The sequence below is a fragment of the Leguminivora glycinivorella genome, chromosome 15 (genome assembly GCF_023078275.1).
Source record: "Leguminivora glycinivorella isolate SPB_JAAS2020 chromosome 15, LegGlyc_1.1, whole genome shotgun sequence".
Classification (NCBI taxonomy): domain Eukaryota; kingdom Metazoa; phylum Arthropoda; class Insecta; order Lepidoptera; family Tortricidae; genus Leguminivora; species Leguminivora glycinivorella.
In genome coordinates this window covers 4,615,928-4,643,291 of record NC_062985.1, presented here as the reverse complement: position 1 = coordinate 4,643,291, position 27,364 = coordinate 4,615,928, and the positions used below count along the sequence as shown (strand labels likewise).

General features: G+C 39.2%; 1 protein-coding gene across 1 annotated transcript in view; it reads left to right on the top strand.

Annotated features, from left to right (window-relative positions):
- The window catches only part of LOC125233949 (hemicentin-2-like), a 35,704-nt gene that overhangs the window by 2,866 nt on the left and 5,474 nt on the right, over positions 1-27,364 (top strand). Inside the window, exons 2-3 of the mRNA XM_048140123.1 lie at positions 4,753-4,953; positions 23,095-23,219. Coding sequence (XP_047996080.1) covers positions 4,905-4,953; positions 23,095-23,219 — 174 coding nt within the window. The 5' untranslated portion in view covers positions 4,753-4,904. The remainder of the gene's footprint in view (positions 1-4,752; positions 4,954-23,094; positions 23,220-27,364) is intronic.

Here is a 27,364-nt window from a genome sequence, read left to right as displayed (position 1 = left end):
GTTATAGATGCCAAGACCTGTTATTGTGCCAGTATTGTCGTCAATTTTCAGAATAGGCCCAAGCCTGCCATTACACACGCGGAACCATTTAGTGCCCATAGTAAATTTTCACTAAGTACTTGTCCACCCACCTAAACCACTCCACTACCCAAATGTTGTCTGGAAGAGATCGCTCTTTAGCGATAAGACCGCCTGTTGTCTACCATAGTTAATTAAAGTTATGTGATGTAATCTTGTTATATTGGTGAACAATAAAGAATGTTTGTATTGTATTGTACTTATTAAAGATGGGATCCATTCATAATTAAATCGCTTAGGAACTCCATACCTAAGCACAAGCACATACAAGCAAGTACATAAGCACTTGGCTCGCCTTGTCAGTTTTAGCGAAGTGAACCGCTGAAGTGTAACGATCGAGTGGACTTTACAATCATTACGCGACAGGAACACGCGTGAGCCGAAGTAATGCCAAGAATGCTGGCTTTCTTGGCTTGTTTTCTATCTATTAACGTTGTTCTATTCCCGGCTCTAGCTGGTTTATTTGGACACCGATAGTATTGGCCACGTGCCTGCGGGATCCCCGTCCACGCGCGCCGGATATAGCGCGGTGACGTCGCGCTACTTCGGATACTTCCGCGGTCGTGATCGAAACGGGGCAATTATCTGGGGCCTTCTGGCTTGTGACATTTGGAACATCCTGAGTGACATGTTGAGCAACTTCTTGCGTCATGTGGAGACACGGTTGTTCTCAATGTTTTTAATAAACTGTGAGAAAAGTTTTGTAATATACTTAAACCCTCAGAAAACGGTCGAAAACCTACCGAGCTGTCTTGAATTAAGGATTAATTAAATGTTGAACGAGGCTGATGCGTGAGCTATGCTGCAACGTGCCTGGGCAAAACCCACGACACCGGACTTTCCGACAGTACTTTCTATAAACAGCTCAACCGATTCCTTGGAAATTTCGTTTGCGAGTAGGCCCATGACCAGCCCATCTAATTTCGTATATGTGTTATTAAATTTAAGTCTATATCTCCGACTCTGATATCTACTTGTAACTCACACTACTCAGTCTCAGAGTCAAGACTACAAGAAAATCTCGAGAACAGTCCAGGTGTCGATAATACAAAAAGCTTTTTTAGTAGATTTTTAACTGAAACTCATAAAAGTCGTAAATTCAAGTATCAATCTGTACCCAGAGTGACAGATCATGATCACAGGGCGGTATTTAAAGCGACACTTAAATTTAATCGCACCCAAGACACTTGCAGCCATGTGTCCCCTGTTCCCACACTGTTCGCATTCTGGGAAGCCATTTTTACTCATTATTTAGCTTTGTTTGGACTTTATTACTGTTTATCGGAATTTGTGACCTAAATGGGGGAGGCCAGTTCAAAGTAGTGGGTCACTTGTTTAGATTTGGTGTTGCAAACATCCGTTCGTTGCTGCAAAACAGAAGCCTATAACAGTCGGATCGGATCTGACTCCTGTTTGTCGAGGATTTTGACTGAACAAAGACAGGATTTTCCTGTAATATTTATTGAATCATTATTGAGTCTAATATGTATTTAAAAAAGGTTTAGGTTACTTAGAGTCTGGCTAGCCAAATATTGTTGACAGATATTTCCTTGTGGTATCACCAATTGTCTATGGTTTAAAAAAAAGGCTAAAAGTCGGCTGTCAATTTATGTCACTTATTCAAATTGTTCGCGGGTTATTAAGGAAATCTTAAATATTATAACAATGACGATACCAACCGAGGTCCGCAATTTGCTGTTTAAGCCAGGTTTAAGCTAATAAATAATTACAACCAAGAGCGAAGTCGACGTGAAGCGGCATATAATGAAAAACTGCAATGTTTACAAGTCGTAAACAATATAGTAGGTTGGTGCTCTATTAATATTTTGATACTTTAAGTACTAGTTCTAACATTTGCCTATAACTTTGATTAAATATGTGAATATAATAAAACTTAAATCTCATAAACAGGAAAAGAGTCTAAAGACAAGGAGAAACTCGAAGCTCATAAAAATATTGGAACGTAACGACTTACTTACGAAAAACCAATATTTAGAAGAAATCAGTGAAGTGACTGGTCAGTAGTAATTTGATATAAAAATATAAAAAATAAAATAAATAATATAATTTAGCCTATGTACGTTCCACTGCTGGGCACAGGCCTCCTCTCAAGTCTGAGAGGGCTCGGGCTATATAGTCTCCACGCTAGCCCAATGCGGGTTGGAGACTTCACATAAATCTTTGAATTTCTTCGCTGATGTATGCAGGTTTCCTCACGAGGTTTTCCTTCACCGTAAAGCTAGTGGTACATATTAAATGATATTTCGTACGTAAGTTCCGAAAAACTCATTGGTACGAGCCAGGATTTGAACCCGCGACCTCCGGATTGAAAGTCGGGCGTCATATCCACTCGGCTACCACTGCTTATATGGCAATAAAAATATAAAATATATAAAAATATCTTGGTGAAACATGTCTATATATGAGCGGCAAAAATGTCGATAGTGCATTTTCTTTACCTACCTACTTAACATATTAAACAGACATTTGAAATAAAACTCTTTTAAATGGATTAATCGCGTATATTAACATCATGACCTACGTTTCGAGCCCTTTACAGCACTCGTCTTCACAGGGTCTACCCCTAAGACAGACATTTGAACCTTAAAAAATGTCAATTACCACCATTAATTGGAAATTTGTGAAACTACTTTTTTATACATTACTACTACTTGTAATACACGTTAATTATTAATATTTAAATGCCAATAACCATCGTAAAACTTTTAGGTTAATACGTCAAATGCTAACAGATTTTGTCAAATTTCTGTACATATATTAGCAATTTCTATTGATTTTCAATATAAGTGTGCACAGAAAACAAAAATATTTTCTAGTATCAAAACTATATCTCCTACTATACCAAGTGTGACCAGCCCTAGATTTTTTGAATTTCCCGCCAAAAGTTGGGGCAATATTTCATTAGCCACACTCTAATAATTTTAAAGTAATAAGTACCTAAGTATTAGGAGCTAAATAAATGCATATTGCATAGTTATTTCGTAATAGGCATTAGGATTTGGTACGGAAAGGGATCAATTGGCATTGAGTGCTAGCTTTATTAACTAATATACATATAAGCAAATAAGTGATAGGCATAAGAGGTGTCCAAATGAAAAGATTGATAACATGATTCAGCAAAAAAATATATTAAAACACGCATTAAACCCTTTAATTTATGTATGCGTAACGAAGGGGAATCAGGCGGTGTCGGGTCAGCGCGGGCGCAGACAGCCCGCAGCGGGATATAACTCATGAACCAAACTGACCCACACCCATACCATAGGTACCACAGAGAAATATGTTGGCTTAGAGTGCGAGATGCGGTCACTGATTACTTCCTACATACGTACAAAACCAATGAATTACTGTATTTAAGGATGAAAGGACGAGATTTGCTTATAACTTTACATGAACAACTAAACCTGTCAAAGTATTTCCATGGCAAGCGGCGAAGTGAGACAGTTTCATTGAAAATTATTCGTATCTAAGTGATGCCTCATAACATGCTGATCCTGTAATTTGTCTCCATCGGTCTTAATCTCCCGCTGGTGGGTAAATTTACCTAAAAAGGAAAAAAAAATAGAATTGAATTCGTAGCCGCATTCATGCCGCATTGATATGGCGATTAGATAGCCAATTTGTCCTTAAAAATTTTTAACAATAATCACAAGATATCAATATGTTGCCACGCGCGTATATATTGAAACATATAAGCACCTACATATTTTAATCGAGTTTCGAATTGATACTAATTTGATTTTCATATCAATGTATCTAGCTCGCACTCTTAATTTCATACATGAACATAAATTTTTATTTTTAATTCTAAAGGCGCGTCCACACCGCACCGCAGGGCGCTAATTAAACTCGGCGCCCACGCCCGTCATCCACCCCTATTTATTGTTTCTTGACCACCATCCTGTTTAACTTTTAAATTAATTTATAGAAATGAGAATTGGTCGAATTGCGTGATTTACGATGGTTGGGTGCGTAGCAAAATGCACAAAGGCTCACGATAATGTCTGTTTCGTAGCTATCTATCTCTATCGCTCTTCCGTATTGGCGCGACAAAGCTAGCCTGCATTTCTGTCGGCGTCTAGCGTCGGCGATTGCCTTTCGGCTGCGCCGACTGGTCACAAGTCACAACCTATTATAATGTTAATTTTTCGGGGTGCTGGTAAATCATAGATTATTATCGTTTTCGTTGTTGTTATTGTTCGATTGTCAGCAGTCGATATTTATCTCGATACTCATCAAAATATTTATTATTCTTTTTCTCCTTTATTTAGGGTCGTGACTTTCTGGGTGAGACCACAAAAGGACACACGACGCTTCATGGTTTTCTTGTTAGATTATAATTACGTGCTTATTCTAGTATACTCACGACAATATTGCAATTTAAATCCATACTTTTTTGTTTCAATATTGTCTGTTTGACAAAATAATATTCTGTTTAATTTTATTCAAATTTTTGCAGTAATTTATTGTTATTCATTTAGAAACTAAGTCTACTTAGTCTAATTTTTTTTTACTACAGTAATGGTCGCTTAAACACGTACCTACTCATATTATACTTAGTTATCTAGTGTATCTACATTTTTTTCTAGCCTACTACTTGTCGTCTTAATAATCTCGAAGGTACTGTTTAATTAGGTACATTATTTGTTATAGATATCCAGATACTGCGGTAATGGCACACCGGTCGCCTAGCCGTAAGCTGTGCGTAGTTACCGTGTGAAGTGCGCTCAGTGTGTACCGTGCGCTGCGTGCGTGCCGTGCGTGCCGTGTGCGGCGTGTTGTGCGTGAAGCGTGCACCGTGCGCGATGTGCGCGTGGAGATTGCTGCTGCTGGCGGCGCTGCCGGCTCTCGTTGGTAAGTGCTTCGAAAGATCTTAAAAACTTAACCCCCTTTAGAGCCTAATTACACGGTGTGAAATCTCATATTTATAAGTTTCAGTAGGTATTTCGTGGTATTTGATCGATGCGCTTACAGTATCTAACCTCAAAAGGCCGCAATGTAACTAAAATCGTATGCGATTTTATTCTTCTTCGGACTCGATTCCGCACAGTCTTCTGCAGTTCTAATAATAGGCGCCTGTGTTAATCCCTGGCAGACCTTCTTAACGCTGTACACCCAGCGGGTTGATGGATGGCCACTTCGTCGTCCTCCATCCATCACGCCAACCATGATGCGTTTCTCAAGGTTTCCCGGCTGCCATCTGGCCACGTGTCCAAAGTAGTAAAGGATTCGCTGGAGGCAAATGACAGACAAGCGGCAGTGAATTTTAAGTTCTGCCAGGATTGACAAATTAATTGGTGCGGCCCGATTGATGCGATTTTACGCACCGTGTAAATAGGCTCTTAGTCTTATTTTTACTCGTAACCTCATGTTATTTCGAAGATATTATTTATTATGATGTAGGTATGTACATGCAGTGATGATTAGCTTACTCATTTTTAAGTATGTACCTAGTATGTTACAACATAAGAAAGAGTTAAACCACCAAGCAAAACCAAGCAAAACCCTCAGTTGACGGACCCAATCATGGACAGTTAAGAAAAATTTTCCCTCTTTTTGATATTTCACTAAAAAAAATTCGCTCGTATTAAATCTTGAATGTCCTATCCTTCTTTTACATTTCAAGCGTATTGCAGAATGGATACATTGTGTTAACAAATTAAAAATAGGTGTTTTTTCTCCAATTATGGATTCTCCAGTAATGGATCCCCCATTATGGACAGTGAAATAAGTTTAAAATTTTACTTTTAAAGCCAACTGATACTCAATGAGTCAATATTATATACCATAAATACAATCAGTTTGAGTTATTTTAACATAGGATTGTTTCTTGTAAATTTTGGTTTTGTAAATTGTTCCTTGTCCATCATAGGAGGTAGGCAGTTTTTCGGTTCCAGTTATGGACACTCAAAATAACGCCATTTCTTTATATCTTTGGAGCAACAAACTAGTATGTTTTATACCTTATCTCATGCCTAATGCAGTAAGTAAAACGCATTCAAGTTTACACCGAGTATTATTTTTTTATTATTTTATACATGAACTCAACTCTCTTAGCAACATTACTAAGGATTCGTCTTGATATTTTTTTCAGTAAACTGATGAATTTTATCTTGTCGCCAAATCCTTCAGAAATAACCGAATTAATTGAAACTTCAAAATGAAACAGCTCTACAACTCTAGTTTATGGTACATAGCCGTCAGTTTTTAGAAACTAATTTTAGATTTTTTTTAAGTTCGGCTGTCAAAGACAAAGGGGAAGTGCGCGACGTGCGCCCGAGTGAACAGATGCGCATTCCGCGGTCCGCGCATATGCGTGCGCGCAGAATCACCGCATCCAGTGGTATAGGGTTGGCGACATGTATTGCAAAAGTATGCGGTAGTGGTCACTTATAGAGATCGGGATTGATCTAGAAGTATAAGTAAGTTTATTGTAGGAGTCATTAAGAGCCCCCCACTTCTAGCGTCTCGCGAGCGTAGCGTCGGGTCAACTGTATGGTAAAGCCTGACGCCGCGTAATCGCGACGTCAGCGAAATAATAGGGTATCAAGAAATAAAACTATGGAAACGGATTAAATCGCGTATAATGAATTTAAAATACATCCCGACGTTTCGAACTCTTTACAGCGTTCGTGGTCAGCGGGTGACTGAGGAAAAATTAAAATGTGCAAAAGCTACCCACTTACAAGAAATATTAACGAACCATGACCACAAATAATATAGATTTCTAAGGCAGGTTCACACACTATTAATAAAGCCAGTTATACAATATTCAAAAAATTTTACCATTACTCTGTTAAAAAATAATTAACCAATTAATCTACACAAAATTGACAAAGAAACAAACTGCAAATGTCCAACACCATACAACACAAATGCCTCACAGCCTTCGTCGTGCTTGTTCCATTATCAGATGTACTACTGGATCCCAAGCCGGTGGTAAAGTAAAGCCATCCTCTCTATTAAAGTTTGGATATTTCTTGATCTCAATGGCCTCTCGCAACATTCTGGGTATATATCGCTTCTCCTTAGCGAGAACCAGAGGCTTGTCAAACTTTATAGCATGATTGACTTTATCCATGACATGTTCAGAGATGTTTGTTAGAGGGGTCACAGATAGGATCAGCCACATCTTGAAACGGGCTTCTATTAAAACTTATTTCAAGCCTATGAAGAAGATGTCCCAATTCCTGAGGCCTGTGAAATGTCAAACTTCTCTACAAAGCGCGGGAGTGTACAGGCTAGACTGTGAGTGCGGGCTGTCATATGTGGGACAGACGAAACGAAGCATTTCCACACGGGTGAAGGAACACATAGCGGATGTCAAGCACCGTCGGCAAAGGTCTGCAGTCTCTGAACATGTCATGGATAAAGTCAATCATGCTATAAAGTTTGACAAGCCTCTGGTTCTCGCTAAGGAGAAGCGATATATACCCAGAATGTTGCGAGAGGCCATTGAGATCAAGAAATATCCAAACTTTAATAGAGAGGATGGCTTTACTTTACCACCGGCTTGGGATCCAGTAGTACATCTGATAATGGAACAAGCACGACGAAGGCTGTGAGGCATTTGTGTTGTATGGTGTTGGACATTTGCAGTTTGTTTCTTTGTCAATTTTGTGTAGATTAATTGGTTAATTATTTTTTAACAGAGTAATGGTAAAATTTTTTGAATATTGTATAACTGGCTTTATTAATAGTGTGTGAACCTGCCTTAGAAATCTATATTATTTGTGGTCATGGTTCGTTAATATTTCTTGTAAGTGGGTAGCTTTTGCACATTTTAATTTTTTCCTCAGTCACCCGCTGACCACGAACGCTGTAAAGAGTTCGAAACGTCGGGATGTATTTTAAATTCATTATACGCGATTTAATCCGTTTCCATAGTTTTATTTCATGAGTAACTATCGCGGTAACCGAAGACAATATTAATAGGGTATCAATTTAGATAAGTTCATTAAACGGCAAAATATTATTAATGGTTAATGAAACCTGGAGTATTTGAGTCAAATTAAGGTTAGGTCATGAAATATCTCAAAACTCAATTGATAGAGGGCACCTCCCGAACACGTCAACCGTTACTCCGTTTTCACACTATCCGAACCGATATCGGATGTCAGAAAGATGACAATGGAAAAAATCCAAGATGACGCCTGTAATGTATGGGATATCGGTCCTACATCTGATATCGGATCGGATAATGTGAAAACGGACAAAGCATCAACATGTCGAAGTCTTTTATTGAGTACCTTTGAATGTATTCAGTTCGGGGCACTTCGGAGCTCCGATGATGACGTATTTCTCCATCTTAAGAATGAATCGCATGACGTCACTTATTGCGCACATGCGTAGCATATGCGTTGAGCACGAACAAAGCTTTCAGATTATGGTAATATGCGCTAGCATGCGGGCTTCCCCACTTGCAAATCCATACAATTACTTAAAGTTTACTAATTTGATATTCAAAATTCGGGAGACCCCATGTCGAGAAGTCTTTATAGAAAACCCCTTAGTATATTAATCTATTTAAGCTTTTAAATTGGATTATAAATACGTTATATTATGTAAATTAAAATACCTCGTAGTAACGATTTAAATGATTAGCTAGTATATATACCGTAGTAGTATTATAGCGTTAGTGATGTGCAAGTTGAGAAACTTTCCGAAAAATTTCACGAAACTTTCACGAAAAATAAAGGGAATTTAAATTTATGAAATGGAAAGTTTCCATCCATACAATTGTCCATACAAAGTATGGAAAGTTTACGAAGTTTTCTTATGTGAAAATTTCAGAATTTTGAAAACGCCGTCGGCACATCACTTCAGTAATTTAGCGCTAAGACTTATTTTGGCCATATGTACGTAACATAAAAATGTCAATCTTCATCCGTTTCGTGCGAAATATCTCAATTTAGTGTGACGTTTACACACGTTGTAAGGGTTAAATCAGCAGACGTCGTTGAATGCACTGAGACGTCAAATGGTGGGATCCCACAATAACTTCATAACATAATAATAGGTATTTTCATATTAAGGTTTAATAATTAGTTGGTTTGACTTAGTGGGCACAAGGGCACAGTATTTCAAGCTTTTTCATTCGATAAACCTACATATAATCAATCCACCTTCGACAAACCCTACGTGCCAATTGCGCTATTCATTTATTATTCCAAATTCCAGTGTATACCAAGTCGCTGCCAAGAACTGTTAATATCAGATAGGTCTAGGAATTGAGAAGTTGGCACTGAGAACTCACTGAGAAAATTAAACGGATCTAATATCGATCCGCCTCGTCGAAGTACATACACGAGTATACAGAGTGATTCCGGAGACGTGATCATGGATTAAGTCTACAAACTTACTCGATTTAATGAACTAAAAGATGAAAACACACGGGTCAAACTCGATAAAATAACTATTATCTATCTAATGAACTAATTATCTATTCATTATTAAAATAACTAGTATCTATTTCAATCGATAAAATAACATTTTTACCTTTTTCCCAACATTTCAGCCAGGTTGTACTAGCCGTGGTAGCGGAAGTCTAAAAATGTGTAGGTACAAAACGCGAGAATTTAAAGTGTTATGTAATATGGCAGTCTATTATTACACGACACTAATTATTATGCTACTATAATAAATAGTGATCAGTGACATCAGTGTTTTTATTAGCTTTCGGTTCCCCGTTTAAGACGATACAGGAGGGGTCAATTCTCCATACAAACGATCTCGACTATTTTCCTTCCTGGTTTTTGAAGATAGCTCAACGATTTTTTCAACACAGATTATCATTATTTTTATCTGTGTCGGACGGTTTTGGTTTTTTTGATATTCTTATTTTTAAAGATGCTAGAGCCTATCAAAAAAGTCCAAAAAAGGCCTTTTTGATTATGGCGCAAAAAAGGTGTGGTATTCAAAATTGGTAACAATTAGCCAATGGACATTTTTTTTTCGATAGTATCCATTTTAGCATTTTCGCTCCTGTAGCGTCTTAAGCTTGGTTAGAAATGACTTACGGATATGACGAGTCAGAGGACTTCCACTGGATATAACGAATGTGCACATATGGCTCCACCATTACAAACTGAGTTTAGCGACAATACTCCAGATTCCTGCGTGACTCAATACACGTGCTTCCCGGGCACACGTCGCCGGCAGCGGGTTAAGAAAGTTTAACTTTGCTTAGTTAATACAACTTTGCTGAATAATATGTTAAAAGAATATTTCATTTCATTTATTATGAACCAACTTACACTAACGGATAAACCAAACATGTAAGTTATAGGTTACAGGTAAAGATTACAACACGCCCTATACAACTATACATATAATATTTGTTTAGTTTTGTTAAAATTGAAGTTCAAATAATGTCATATATCAAATAATTAAATTGTCAATGGCTATTTAATTCACGAAATTAGATAATTAATAAAATTAAAACTGAAACGAACTCATACTAGTTATCTAGTTGTGAGTCTATTATGCCAATTTACTATATTTCAAACATATTGAAAAATTGACGAAAATTTAAAAAATAGAACTCCACAAATCGCCAAATTCACCCTGTATCGGACATACGAAAGTACCTGTTTCTAAACTAGTTGAAACTGAGACCTTTGCCGACGCTCGGTTAGTTAGTTCCTTATCCGAGGGTAATTCGAAATAATTAACTAGTAACTACCTACCCACTATAATTGTCCATAATACGCCTGGTTCCATACTTCGTCCAAGCATTAAGAAACTACAGCTCAAATTAAACACAAGAATAATACACCAACGAATATAAAATGTTTATCTATCGATAAGGGCGACGACCTCGGGCCGATCGGCAACTGAAAAGCGACCTGCTGCCAGATGCTCCCATTTGTAACGTCCATGTGACATGTAAGATGCCACCTAATTATACACATCTATTCGAAGATAGAAGCTCACCTGCGGGAGCACACTAGTTAGATAAACATTGTCGCATAGGTGCGGCTATCGCAGTTCGCACTTACGAAAATTACGATTAGTGCGAAAAGGACGCAATCGTGCTTGCCTGCCTGAAAGCACGACGGCATAGCATCATCCTCCTTGCGTTATCTCGGCATTTGCCACGGCTCATGGGAGCCTGGGGTCCGTTTTGACAACTAATCCCAAGATTTGGCGTAGGCACTAGTTTTACGAAAGCGACTGCCATCTGACCTTCCAACCCGAAGGCCTGCAACTCAAGGGGTCCAATTAATCATCATTTCTCGGCGACCTAAAGTGCTTCTATTTTAATACTACCCTTTACTAGTACTTAGTGATGTGCAAGTTGCGAAAACTTTTCATAAAAATCTTAAATTTCTTGAAAAACTCACGAAACTTTCATAAAAAATAAAGGGAATTCAAATTTATGAAATGGAAAGCTTCCATCCATACAATTGTCCATACAAAGTATGGAAAGTTTCCGAAGTTTTCCTATGTGAAAATTTCAGAATTTTGGAAACTTTCCGTTGGCACATTTTTTTTTTAAATTATAAATGGGCTTACTCTTGGCCACAGACTAGCCAAAGGCAAAGACGTAGCCTACGATGGAGTGAGCTCGCCCAGAAGATGCCTGTTCACTCTTGATTTAAAGGTCAGTAATAGTACCAATTGCGCTATTATATTCAAATTCCATTGTATACCAAGTCGCTGTCAAGATAGGTCTAGGAATTGAGAAGTTGGCACTGAGAACTAACTAGAAAATTAAACGATTCTAATATCGATCCGCCTCGTCGAAGTACATACACAAGTATACAGAGCGATTCCGGAGACGTGGTCATGGATTAAGTCTACATACTCGATTTAATGAACTCTAATACTCGTACTATGGCTATTTGTCTACCTACATAAGAGCTCACAAGAGGGAAAACTCTTGACTGCTGAGGTCGCCGTCATCGAAATCGACGTGGAGGACTATAATATACCTACATTTATAAAGTCACACACGGGTCGAACTCGATAAAATAACATTTTTACCTTTTTCCCAACATTTCGGTCAGGTTGCACTGGCCGTGGTCGCGAAAGTCTAAAAATCACTCTTGATTTAAAGGTCAGTAATAGTACTCGTAGGCATTGTGAATCTTGTTTACAAGTGTGAGACCACCCAGTATTGCATACTCTACGAGCTTACGTGGATCGTCACTCTCCACTCATCGCCGCGTACCTAATTAACGTTGTACTTATGACAACTGTCGTCGCAATGCTATTTTTAAAACTTCAAAGCGTTAATTGGATTTTAGAGATGGGTATGACAGTATACAAGTAGCTGTCTATAACTATCAGCTGTTAATCCTTTCAGTATATGTATACATAAATGCTGAAAGGTATGTACCTATGTCCCGACACGACGCTACACTGTACCTTGTAGATTACCCCTTTTTAACTTGTATTTTTAACCCCCGACGCAAAAACGACGGGGTGTTATAAGTTTGACGTGTCTGTCTGTTTATCTGTCTGTGGTATCGTAGCTCCCAAATGGATGAACCGATTTAGATTTAGTTTTTTTTGTTAGTCGGGAGTGTTCTTAGCCACGTTTCATGGAAATCTGTCCACTATGTTGGGTTTTTTTTTCAACATTTTAATTTTGTGGTTTGGTTATAATTATGTTCATCGTGGTTTTACTGGATTACTTCACCAAATTGTAGATAAAAAAAACCAGCAATAAGTAAGATATTTAAAAAAAAATATCCTTAAAGCAATTCTTAGATACAAATATCTGTGATTGTAAAATACGTCACTTACATTACATCACTTACATAAATGATGTCTACGTCACTTACATAAATTACAATAATAATCTCATATGTTATTGTATGGAAGTTAAAACTTTGTAATATCACTGGTACAGTCAGCAACAAAGGATGCAGACAATACATCCAAAGTGCCAAATATATGTATACAGAACTTTATTGCCTGTACATTAAGGCGTGTATACACTAATGCGATATTTAAAATTAAATAGGTATACCTAATTATACACCAATTCGGGGCACACCTGAAACTAGTTTGAAAACGAACCCCGGGCACCTGCCCGCCCATTTCTCGCCAACAATCGTAAAATTAACATAAATTCGTTAGTTAAGTCTATTGTTGTCGCTGCGAGCACGTGGACCAGCAACCTAGCCAACGTCACAAGCGCTTACGCTTCGTAAGGGTGGCCACGGGCAACTTTATAAATATAAAATACTAGCTATTGCCCGTGGCTTCGATCGCGTTAGAAACAGAAAAAAAGTAGCCTATGTCAATCTCCATCCCTTCAACTATCTCCACTTTAAAAATTACATCAATTCGTCGCTCCGTTTTACCGTGAAAGACGAAGAAACAGACACACACACTTTCCCATTTATAATATTAAGTATGGATACTTAAATATTGGGAACACCTTACACAGATCAACTTAGCCCCAAACTAAGCAAAGCTTGTACTATGCTAAGCGACGATATACATAACCTAAATAGATCAATACATACTTATATACATAGAAAATATCCATGACTCAGGAACAAATATCTGTGCTCATCACACAAATAAATGCCCTTACCGGGATTCGAACCCAGGACCGCGGCTTGGTAGGCAGGGTCACTACCGACTAGACCGGTCGTCACTTTGTTGCCGCGACTATTTTTTCTCTCACACCACCAGCCTATGGGCTAGTATGAAATAGCGATGCAACTTTTCATACATTGGACCCAAGAAGACATTTTGTCGTTGAAACGCTAGGTCCATGGGGCGCAAAAAAGTTTTCCACAGAAAAGAGTCTGGTTGAGGTAACTGGTGACCAAAGAGCTGGGAACTTCCTCGCACAACGTATTCAGCATTGCGATACAGCGAGGAAATGTCGCCAGTATCCTTGGTACAATGCCTCAAGGACCTATTTTAGACATTAGCTTTTAAGTTTTGTTTTAGTTTCTTATATAATTATGTAAATATGTTCTGTACAGAAGACAATATAGTTGCCGCGACCCTCTAAGCACATTGACGCTAGCTCTACCTATCGATCATTTGTAATGGTAGTGGCGCGACAAAGCCAGATTGCGTTTCGATGGCCACGTAGCGTCAACGATTGTCACTTTGCCTAGGCCGGCAGAGCTAATGTCGAAGGGAACTTTTTTGGCTCGCTGACAGCGATGGAGCTAGTAAAGCTAGTTAATCCCATGTCAACCGACACTAAAGATATTGAGTGAAAGTGATTTGTGACAGGGAAATTTCTTCTTGCTCAAATTAGGCTGACTTAGGGCGCAAGGTAGAAACAAGGAACTGTTTTTATCCCATAGTAAAATGATGGATGGGGATCAGGCAGTCAAGAGGGCCTATTTGGGTCGGCCAACGGGACGCCGTCCTAACTTATGGTTAGGTGGATAGGATGGAGGCAGATTTCCGTGAACTCGGCGTCTACGAGGGCTGGCGTGATGTAGCTCTGGACAGCGTAAAGGGGCGTATTCTTGTGATGGAGGCCAAGACTCATTTTGGGTCATCGTGCCAACAAACTCAACAAAGCATGTAAGTAAAATGACAGTTCAATTAGGTCTACTTAACTGTCCTCTCTATTGTCACCTATTGTCTTGGAATGAAATTATAATTAGGTACACAGCATCATGCACTTCAAGTACATGTGCCACTGAGATATGCAGCTTAGCAACAAGTCGCAACAATTTCTCAAAATGTTCTCCACTATCTCGGTTTAACTTTAATCCAATGACAGGTGGCGCTACCCAAGCAACCGTCCATCGTCGCCACGCGTTAAATTAGTGTCTAATTCGGGAGCATACTTATAAACAGCTGTTGGGCTTTTAACATTCTACAAATGAATGCCACCATCGCTTTGTTTGAGTTTGCGCGCTTTGATTTGTGACTTTCTACTTCAAAAGGTACCTTATGGCAGTGGGCGCATACGTCGCTTTTTACCGCCCGAGTATTTCAACGACGATAATATTGGCGTAAGCGCCGATGACCATTAGGTACTTTTCATCGTAAATGTCACATTTTGTGCCCACCGGCTGAAACGTAGCAGTACTTCATTATCCTGTCCGCGGGTTTGTTAGATCTAAATTGCTTTAATCGTTGCTCATTATGCTTGGTATTATGTACATTCGTTGCGTAAAGTAGTGTAGTATGAGATGAGGTTTATTTCCGTAAGGAGGAAAATGCTTATGATGAAAGGAAGTAGTGTAAGAACAAGGCCACGCGTAATAAACGAATCTTCTGTGGGCGAATGTTAAATTGACTCATGTTGGACCGGGTTACACTCGGACCGGAGCTTCAGGTGCAAGCATTTTCTGTGGAAAACATCACAATATGACCATCAGTCACCTGTCAACCTGTCAGCAAAAGCACCACAAGTTTCAGCCTCTAAAGTAACTCATCCTTTAATCTGCGTTATGGAAAAACCCCAATTACTACAAACATAACATCGTGTTATATTTATTGTTCCTGATCACCAACGGCAAAGTTGAACGCATTACTATGCAAAGAGTTCAGAAGAACGAATTCTCACTCCATTCGAGTCAAGGAAAAATGTCTAAGAATAGACCACTTGCTTTCTTCCAACGGGCCACATTTACGATGATAAAGGGACCGGGTCAGAAACCCCGTTTCAATTTGGCACACAACAAATTTCACGATTATTAATGACGACAAATAGAGAAATAGAAAAGCGGGAATGTGATTATTTTTACATTTAATGTGGGTCGCGCGTGGCGATAGAGCTGCCAAGTTCTGAATGAGTGTAACTTCGTATTATTAGCGTCCATGGATGTAGTGTTTTCCAATAGATGAGCCACACACGTGCGCGTATCAAAATGAAAACCAGTAACATTCCTAAAACCATACCAAAAACCGTAAAAAAGGATTACAAATTTTGAAGCTGAGAGACCATTCCATTCGAACATTCCTCCAACCCTTATGGGAAATCCAAATACCTAGAGATTCAAATTTTCTCGGGTCAGAGATGACGAGTTACAGTCAGCGTAGCTTCATACGACATTTATAAGTACATAATAATACTCGAACTTACTTTATTTGATAAACTTGTATCTTATCCAGAGCACTACATTCATGTCGTGGTCGCACGCGCACGTGGTAAGATTTTGGTGTTTTGCGCGGAAACTGCGCGGGCGCGGGCGGCCCGCATCCGGCGCGCAGCTGCGGGGACCACCGTAATGTTTACGCGCAACACTCTGTATATACAATGTGTACGGAATGCTTTAGCTACGTCCACTGTGTACGAGTATATACGATCTTACAATGTGAGGAATGCAATGCAGTAGCTAAGCGCCGGCGCAGTGTTCTAGGAACGAGTTATTTCGCTCCCGGGATTGCCTTACTTGCTTGTTCTGGATGCTAGATTATTTATTGCTTAATCTATATCTTAAGCTTCTTAAGTCCCTTCCAGTACTGTTTTTAATTTTAGGACTATTATAATGCCTTTAAGCAAAAGCTTGGAAGCTATGAGATGAGCAAAATAAAACAGGGCAAGATTTTTCAAATTATCTGTAAGCACCAATTACATGGTGTTGAGAACATATTACATGTATAGATATATAGTTTTATCATAAATATAAACGTTTTCTCGCTGTTGAAATCATCTACCAACACCTGCGCTGCACCAATCAACATGAGAGCGAACAGGTGTTTTGGCGTGTGCTACGGCTGTATTAATTACACAAATTAATCATTAGTAGACTTTATTTGAACGAAATAAGGTCTACCCATGTCCCATAATGTCCTGAGTACGTACTTACTACGATTTTGTACGATAAGTGCGGTTTAGCGCCGGCGCCACGAGTTTCTAGGAACGTGTTGAGCGCTTTGCTTACAATCCGGGTCTTAGGAAAACATCCTTTAATCTTCTTATTAGACCGCAGCGATGAATGCAGGTTTCGGACTAAAGAGTGCATCAAACTTGTCCATCGACTGGTAACAAAAGTGCTAGCTGTTTGCTATGATAGCTGTCGATTACTGTACACATTATGGCAGTGGGCGATGGGCCGTATATACAGGCGCCGCTACGCCGGACTGATCCGTTGCCAAGTGTCAGTGTTGAAATGATTTGCGCTGACCAAGATAAGAGACTGCAAGTTGCTTGTTACTCTTGTTAGTATATGAAGCTTGGACTGAGAATATCGAGATTACAAATGAATCTCGAGGAGTCAAAATGAGAACCCTTAGCGATAATGTCTCTCTAGCACGCTTTCATAATATTGCGAGAGAGAAACAGATAGCGTAACTCTATCTCCAAGTGAATCATTGTCCTGTTAAGGGCCTGGCCACATGGGCGCGTTGCGGCGACGCACCGCAAAAATTCTGCGTTGCGTTGCCGCGCCGCCAGTTTTTGCGGCAGGAAATCTGCGGCGCGGCACCGCGACGCAAGAACTCGCGGTGCGTCGACGCACCGCAAAAACTCGCGGCGCGGCACCGCAACGCAGAATTTTTGCGGCGCGTCGCCGCGCCGCCAAAACTGGCGGTGCGTCCGCTGCTCGCAATTGTGAACTGTTGTGTTCGAATTAAACTTCGTGTCGTTTATATTTAACCCTTCTTTACTTGGTGATGGTTTTTTTTCCAAGCATCACAAACATTGAATCAATAGTAGATTTAGTACAGTTTTTCACGATAAAATACTAAGCAATATTCGAATTTTTCAATATGCTATTAAAAATCATCTTTTTTTATTAGTTACGTTGTTTCATATTTAAAAAATGGTGATAGATTTTTTTCATTATTTTTCCAGTGCTCAGCATATATACCACCATGGTGTCATATTTCTGTAAATTGTTAAAAAAAGTAAAATCATGCAATTAAGGGTTTATTGACATTTATGGAGTGCCTCTCTAATTTATATTTCCGCAATGGGTACATCGATGGGTAGATTTAAACAATAACATTTTTAACCCCCGACGCAAAAAACGAAGGGGTGTTATAAGTTTGACGTGTCTGTCTGTCTGTCTGTCTGTCTGTCTGTCTGTGGCATCGTAGCTCCCAAACGGATGAACCGATTTAGATTGTTTTTTTTTTGTCTGAAAGCTGAGTTAGTCGGGAGTGTTCTTAGCCATGTTTCATGAAAATCGGTCCACTATGTCGGGGTCGGGGGTTTTTTTCAAAATTTAATTAAATAAATAATTTTATGACTTTTATGTAATTCCCAAAAGATTTGACAATTTGTAAATACATAGGTAAAGAAAATATTCGTTCTATCTGAATATGACGATAGGTACCTACGTTAAAAATAGAGCGCTTTCGAACTACGTCCGATCCGAATCCGATAAATTCGTGAAAATAAAATTACGCACTATTATGGACTATGGACGGAAATCTGGCAAGATTTTGGAGTAGGCCCTTGAGGCAACCTGCTAAGATGCTTCTCTTATCATAGTCAACCTCAGGTCTGCAAGCTGGCAGCTGGGGAGCGGGGCCAAATCGACAATCGATTATATTTTTAAGACGATACAGGACGGTTCAATTTCCATACTAACGCTCTCGACTATTTCCTCCCTGGTTTTTGAAGGTAGACTGATTTTTTCAACACAGATTATTCTATAAATTGAAATAGACATCATACACGAAATAAAAAACGACAAGGCCCAAGGCAACAATTAGTGCTTGCACCTCCTATATGAATCCATTTGCAGCATTACGATATAGCGAAAGACTATTTTTAACCCCCGACGCAAAAACGAAGGGGTGTTATAAGTTTGACGTGTCTGTCTGTCTATTTGTTTGTCTGTCTGTGTGTGTGTGTGTGTCTGTGGCATCGTAGATCCCGAACGGATGAACCGATTTAAATTTAGTTTTTTTGTCTGAAAGCTGAGTTAGTCGGGAGTGTTCTTAGCCATGTTTCATGAAAATCGGTCCACTATGTCGCGGTCGGGAGTTTTTTCAAAATTTTAATTTTGTTGTTAGGTTATTAAATAACAAATCACAATAAAATAATTTGATTTGTTCCCAGTCAGATTGTTATTAATTATTAATCTTATCTGTATTGGAACGTTTTGATATTTTTATTTTTAAAGACGCTCGAGTCAATCAAAAATTTCCAAAAACGGCCTTTTTCATTATGGCGCAAAAAAAGTGATACTCAAGATTGGTAACAATTAGCCAAAAACCTAAACGGTACGACATAGATTTGATGAAAAACGTGTGACCTGTGCCTTTAAAAAAGTAAAACAGAAAAACGTACGTCGTTTTCGTACGTGTTTTCGCTACGATCAATATGCAAATGGATAATTTAGTAGGCAAGTTTTATTTAAATCGATTAAATCGTAAATAGTGGCTTGCAGCTAAAAATAATGTTCAACTGGAAAAACCTAGGTACGTTTTTTCGCTAGAATCTACATTTTAGTAGGAAAATTTCTTAAAAATATATTAAAATTAAACTGGTACAGATTTTTTTAATTATCCCGTTATAGTGCCCTACTGCTGGGCAAAGGCCTTTCCCCTTGATTTCCTCAACTCCCTCTGGTGTTATTTTTCCGGCCATGCAGTCACTCATAAAGGCGTCCAAGTCGTCTCACCATGCATGCGACAGACCAGACGTGGCATGCACAAATACACTTCAGCATGGCGGTTTTCTTCCCTACTTACTTTAATATGTACAGATCATTTCTGTCGTAGATCAATTTTAGCTGTAGACCACCTTTAACGACTAACTTACGAAAAACTAAAAAATGTTTACAACATGTCGGTGTGTACCTTAAACAAACCACGAAAAAAAAACCGCCTCCTAAAAATAAGCGCGTTAGAAAACACGGAGAAAAAAGAAAAAAATAATTTTACATTGCAATAATATTGATGATTAGATTTCCTACCCAAACCTTTGAAATCAGATTTCTTAAGACTATACGATACAGGTCAGTTCGAAAAACCCTCTCGACAAACGCTCATACAAACGCTCTCGACTATTTCCTCCTTGGTTTTTGAAGATAGAGCAATGATTTTTTCGACACAGATTATTATTATTTTTATCTGAGTCGGACCGTTTTGATATTTTTTGCTATTCTTATTTTAAAAGATGCTAGATCCAATGAAAAATTTCTAAAAACGGCATTTTTCAATATGGCTCGAAAAAGGGATACTCAAGATCGGTAACAATTGTCCAAAAAATCTAAACGGTCCGACACAGATTATTTCATTTTTATTCAGATTCTCAAATTTCGTTCTGTTTAAATAAGTTTTGAAGGAGGAAACAGTCGAGAGCGGAACCTCGATTTTAAAGATTTTTTTCGCAATATCTTTTAACTGAGTTGTTCTGAATGGACAATTTTTTTCGATAAATCTAGTTAATAACATTGTAATATTTAACTAAAATTCCCAAATTGAAAGGGCTCCCTTTCCTTTCCATTTTCGCTCCTGTAGCGTCTTAAATACCTAAAAGTACTTAAACACCTAAAAGTACTTAAATACCTAAAAGAACAACCAGCGTATCGTGTCATCACGCACGCACACAAGGGTAGCTTAGCTAACAACTGCGACACGGCCGGCCGCCGCGGTACGTTGCCGTATCGTGCAAATGCCACATTGAGCGGTGTAGGGTTGCCAACCGTAGGTAGTATACACAAAGACAGGAAAAATGCTCTGAGGAAAATGATATGATATATAGTATTGTAAGTAATATATTATTTTGGTTCAGCGTACTGTAATTATTTTTAATTTCTGTACCATTTTTTTTGTAGGTACTGTACTGCACACAATTACACCGTCATATTTAAAATAGATACCTAACTTAGATAAGTACTCGACACCGATAGCAATAAGAAGCTGCAGGGCAATCATGGTCGCGTGATAAATGATAAAACATCGGGCCGTCCCTATCGCACTTACAAATAGTGCGATAGGGACGGCCATATTTTTATCATTTATCGCGCGACTATAATTGCCTGCCTGCTGTCTAAAAGGCTGTCCTTTCGTCCTTCGTCCACATTAGAGATGGGCCGAATATTCGGTAAATATTCGGTATTCGGCATATTTAGTTAATCCCAGCATCTCCAGAGGTCCGACAGGTTTTTAAAATATATAAGGTCCTAATTTATTAGATGCAGATATTTTTACAGCTGATAGTACTCGGTCTCTGGAGTATATTAAACCGTGAAACATTATAGCTTTTACGATGTTTTTTTGGAGAAAACGGAAAAACAAATTTGCTACGTAAAAACACCCTGTTCATGTGATTATTAAATGAAAACTCATTGAACAGATTCTAGTACCTCTTTTACGTACCACTCAACTGTAACTGGCCACTTCAATGACATGTGCAGTTTTCCCGCCGAACCTTTACGACATTTACAACAAACAATTGTTGACATGACAGACAGTGTTATTGTGACATGTGATAATGCACATGATGATTTTGTTTAGACGAAATTATAATTAATTTTTTTGTTAGGAAAATGAAATAAAAAAAGTTACATGAAAAGATTTCTTAATTTATATTTAAAGTTAATTATTTTAATGTAAAGTATCATGTGTTAAAATATCTGCAACTAATAAATTAGGACCTTATATATTGTTTTTTTATTCGAGGTGAGATTTTAAAGACCAGTTCTTCGAAACTTGCTATTGTCATTCTGAAATATTCTTTGAACTTCACTTCACTTGTCTTTAATGCCGCATATTTCCTTTCAAAATGAGTTCCGTCATTATTCATTTTATATATATATGGGTTGACCCAGCATCTTCTTTTCGTCTCCTTTTTTTGTAAGCGCCTCCGTAATACGAGCAAGAGCAGAATGCGCGTAATGGGATCCATGTCTGGATAAAGACTGATCGTGAAGTTCTGCACTGTGTATAGTTATCGAGGCGCGGCGACGCACCGCCAATTTTGGCGGCGCGGCGACGCGCCGCAAAAATTCTGCGTTGCGGTGCCGCGCCGCGAGTTTTTGCGGTGCGTCGCCGCACCGCGAGTTCTTGCGTCGCGGTGCCGCGCCGCAGATTTCCTGCCGCAAAAACTGGCGGCGCGGCAACGCAACGCAGAATTTTTGCGGTGCGTCGCCGCAACGCGCCCATGTGGCCAGGCCCTAAGGCCCTCAGTATTTATGCTGTTGCATATGTATGTATGTTGGAAACTATAAAACAGCAAACCGCAAGATATGGAATTCAAACTAACGGTGAGATTCTACCCCTCGCATTTCGTTGCGCGACGAATCCACCTATATAAAAATGCTTTAATCTCGTCATTACCAGGCCCAATCAGGTTGATAACCGCGTGTAAACCCACAAAACATTTATGACTGATGAGTCATCCGTAAAATGCACGCGCTCTGTGGTTCAATGCCAAGCGCACTTACATAAACTATTTAAAATGTCCGAAGTATTTTTAGATCACTTCAAGCAACGGTATTAGATCATTGTTCTTTCGATGAGCTAGATTTTATTTTTGGGTTTTGTATCCGGGTTAATACGAGCGTAGGTAGTCATCGTAAGTGGGCTCTGCTACTTGTAGGTACTTATCATACAGACACTCACTACATTAAGTGATATCAGCCATTGACTTTAGAGTTTAGATTCCTCGTTAAACTTAGTACCTATACCTACATATTTTAATTCCTAATCAATTACAACTTGACTAATTAATTTGATATAGGTAATACAGATATTTATAGAATATTCCTCTATAATGATTAATGTCTTCTTCTTCTTTATCCTCTCTTGATACAATTATTTGGGGTCGGGTCTCCTCACAGCACAGTCCTGCGATCTCGGGGCACCTGGGCTGTCTTGAGTTCTCTTTCTATGCTTTTCCACCAGGTAAACATCTGGGGGTGGCTACTACCTCTTGGCGTCTCTGGTAGATTGAGTGCTACTTGAACATGTGTTCGTTTTCCCGTCGTTTAACGTGACCATACCAACGAAGGCGATTTTCATCGAGCTTGTCTGCGATTGATGCAACCATGAAGCTACCACTATATTCGTTTCGTATTCGGTCTAGCCGCGTTACACCTCCCGCCCATCTAAGCATTTTCATAATGATTAATGTAACTTATCGTATGTTTACAGGTGTAGGTGCCGGCGAGGTGGTGGAAGCAGGGCCTGCTTTCTTACCGACGAGAAGATCACTCAATGTAGCACCTGGCGAAGAAGCGGTGCTGTCGTGCCGTATCGCGCGTCTCGGAGACAAGGCGGTGAGTATTTTCTGCTCCTTATGACACCCTGGTATTGTTGTATGTACCACTGAGAAAGTTTTGTTTGCCATCCTAACGGCGAGATGAATCTCAGTGTGGGGGCCGGGAGAAGAAGCGGTGCTGTCATGCTGTATGGCGTCGCGCGTCTGGGAGATAAGGCGGTGAGAAGCTTCTGCAAGTTATGGTATCCTGGTACTGATGACTGCAGTAGGTACTCTATATTGCTGATGGCAGGTAGGTAGTAAATTTTATGCGTGGTGAAATGGTAGCTACTACCACCAACAACAAGATCTTGGAATGAGATGTTTAGCGAAAAAGCTGTAGGTACCTATTTCCGACCTATGTACTCGTATGTAGGCAAACTCTCAACTATGTTTTTCAACTTTTGTTTATGTTGAGAGTTTTCTTAACAGACGAATTCCATCAACGGAGTAGATCTTCTGTAAGGTTAGGATATATATTTAAAGTTGACACTGAGCGCTCTCACAGAATCCTTCGACTTTAAACAAACACGAATTCATATTCCCATGGCATTTATGATAGCACCCATAGGCATTCATCCGACCTCCATTCATTTATAACCCATTTTTCAGTTCCAACGCTTGCCAAACAGCTTGTAAATAAACTGTCATGTCACGATCGAGGAATGTTTGTGTCATCGCATATTCGGCAGTGGTATTAGTCACGATGGGCGTCGATCGACGATGGCGCCTGGAATCAAAATAACTTTTTAAAACATGTTGGCAAACAATTTTCCTCATCCCAACGTTTTATTGATGTATAAGCACCTACTGGTACAATGTAAGGTGAAAATACAATGTCAAAGCTCGCAGTAGAGTATATTAGCGTGTTATTTTATGTGTCTATGTACAGACTATTGGACGTAAAAGTACGACAACCCCATTACGTGCGCGTTGAAGATCCTGCGGCAGGCGACTGCATTCTTCCAGTGTTTGCTGGGCCGAGTCGTCCGCAGCGCCGCATACTATAGGCATTAAGGCCCTGGCTCCCTCTGTATTCTGTTCAGGTACCTAATGTCCGAAACAGTCATGTCTGGACACCTCCGCGTCACCCTATATATCAGGGCCCTACTGTAATGAATAACACACTCTTTCATTACCGGGAAGCTCCTATGGTTCGGGTTCCATAGACGCTATTCTCCAAGGCTTCCTTCCAATTTCCATCTCTCTCGAGGCGCTTCGCGGCAGCCCGCTCCCACCTCTCGACTTTCTCTGCATCTGGGACCCCCCTCGCTCCCTTCTTTCCTTAGATGGTACGGTACCTCTCCGTAAGTATGCACCCAGTCGAAGCCGAACGGTATGGTGATAGCAAGCGGCCGTTGGCATCACGTCATACAATTGAAGCACAGAACAGTCAAAGGCTTCTTCGCAAAAGTAGGCAAAATTTCTCAGACTTAACGGAGGAGAGATGAGGGCTTGGCCCAAACATGCGCCAAGTAATAATTGAGCTAAGATAATTCGAAACCGCCGACAAGATAAAATGTTTTGTGAATAGACCCTTACTCTACAATCCATAAGGTACTTATACTTACTTACTTAATAATATTTTAAATGGGAAAGTGTGTGTGTCTGTTTGTTTGTCTGTCTTTCACGGCGAAACATAGAGACGAATTGACGTAATTTTTTAAGTGGAGATAGTTGAAGGGATGGAGAGTGACATAGGATACTTTTTGTTTCTTTCTAACCCGCCCACTTCCCTAAAATTGGGGGTGGAAGATTGTATGGATCATTCCGCAATTTTCGAATTTAATGCGAGCGAAGTCGCGGGAGAAAGCTAGTAGGCGATATACGGTGAACAGGCGCGGGCGCCGCGTGGGAACGGTAGCTGTTATGATTTGTTTATTTATACCAACGTGCGTTACATACATTTATCATTATTTTAAGTAGAGACGTGGACGAGAGCCGTATGGACGTTGGAAAAGCTGAGTAGGGAACTTCTTTTCAGTACAGATGGTGCTTTTTTTACACACTAGTGCGAGAAGTGTACTGAAAAACGTCGTACACGTGAGAAAAGGAAATTCGTAACTCGTTTCGAACTTCCTTTTTTTCGCACTTGTATAGTAATATACTATTGTCGCTCTATTGAGGGTAATATTTATATGGTTTTAAAACCATTAGGTGGCAACGTATCGATAGTTAATCTAATTCCATCACGTTTTTACGAGTTGCCCTTCCGTTGCAGACATTGCAGTATCCGAGGGGCGACAATGACCAGCGATGAAAATAGCTTTAATCCTCGCAACTACTTAAAACCTAAAGGCCTACAATCAAAAAATAATCGCGCCCTGCCACTATATTTTCAAGATTTCTGCTTCAGTTAGCTCGTTAAGTTAAGGAGTTGATATACAGGATGTAAACCTAATACGGGCGAACCTCTTAACGGTGGTGAGTATAGGACATAAGAAATGGAATTAGATAACTTTTACTTAAAATTGAAATATTTTTTTTATCCATACAAATTAATTCGGCCCGCAACGTAATGCAAACACACTCGCGTTAAACGCTCGTTGACAGTTGTCATTGATTATCATCGCAACCACGTTTACAGTACATTGCTGCTGGGAAATTTTTCAAAAAATAATTATGGGCTGAAAATTAAGAGTAACTCAAAAACACCTCTTAATTGATGATAACAATATTGAATTATATGCCTGGTTTCATTTATCGCCCTTGTTAGGTTTACGCGCTGTATGATATGATAGTTAAGGAGTTAAGTGCCAAAATGTCTATGTTCATGGTAGACTTAATTAGTAGATTACTCAATATAACCCACTTTGACGGTAGATCATTACACGAAATTGAAAAAAAAAACATAGGATGGCAATCCTCCGTGCCAGCATTTTTCATAACGCCGACTTTCGACCGACAGAAATTGTTTGCCAAACTTCATGCACCACATTCTTGTGAATGAAGTGCAGTTTTACGCACAGTGTCAAGCGTGAAGAATCAGTGAACCCGTGGCCTTGCGCACGCGCCGGTTTTAGCCGCTTCCGGGAAACGGGGGCGTGCGCGCACCTAGGACTTTGACAAATACTAATTGATCGGGGCGCCAAGGCATAGTTCAAAGAAATATGAAGATACTGATCGTTTAAGAGTTATTTTTACAACATAAATGTAGCTGGGTAAATGACACTAAAGAGAAATATGTGCGATGAAAATAAAATAAGAGATCAGCCGAGAAGACGAGGTCCATCCCTACTTGGTGAACCAAAGTAGGTACAAAATTAACAGTCGAACTATTATATAGGTACATGCTTATTATATGTATTATTATTTTAAAAATGGGAAAGTGTGTCTGTGTAGATTTTTTAAGTGGAGATAGTTGAAGGGAAAGTGAAAGTGACATAGGCTCTTTCTACTCGTAAACATCCACATCTCTAAAATACGGTGTGGACACAGAACTAAATCAAGATAGAAGGAAAAAGTGTATCTACTTCGCGTGCGGAAAAGTTAAATAGCGAGCAACATTGTTCGCCGCGCAAGTCAGTCTGCTCCCGACCGCTGCCCGCGAGTGACATACAGTGAAAAATACAAAATGGGTCGGTATTCGATAATTAACTGTTCAAACACCACCAATAAAAGCAAGAGTGTTAAACAAAGTGTTTCCTATCATCGGTAAGTACCATTTGTCCTAAAATATTTTTTATTAAATAAAAAACACGATTTTCCTATTTTTATCATCAAAACATTAGCTGACGTACGGCCGTCAAACTAGTTTTCCATTGCGGCTTTAATTTGACGAGTCCGACTTGGCGTGCGTTTAAAACAAGCGATATAAAAATAGGCTATTCAAACTGTCGAGACAAAGTGAAGGTAGATTTGTTATTTTGTCCGTCGAACTCACGTCGAACTTAAGAATAGTGGTGCACCACGGAACTATATCGTCATGTATGCTGCGATTTCCTTATTCGATTTAAATCGATTTTGCGAAGCAGTGGAAATTATAATTATGTTTTTATATTGTTATGAAACTATACATATAAAGTACGAGTGAAAAGTAAATTTAACTTTAAAATAGGTTACAGTTACGGTATTAACGTTGAATTTGTGGTCGGCAGAAAAACAAATACAAACATAATACGCTCTATATTTATTATGAATAAAAATAACTCTAAAAATGTGTTA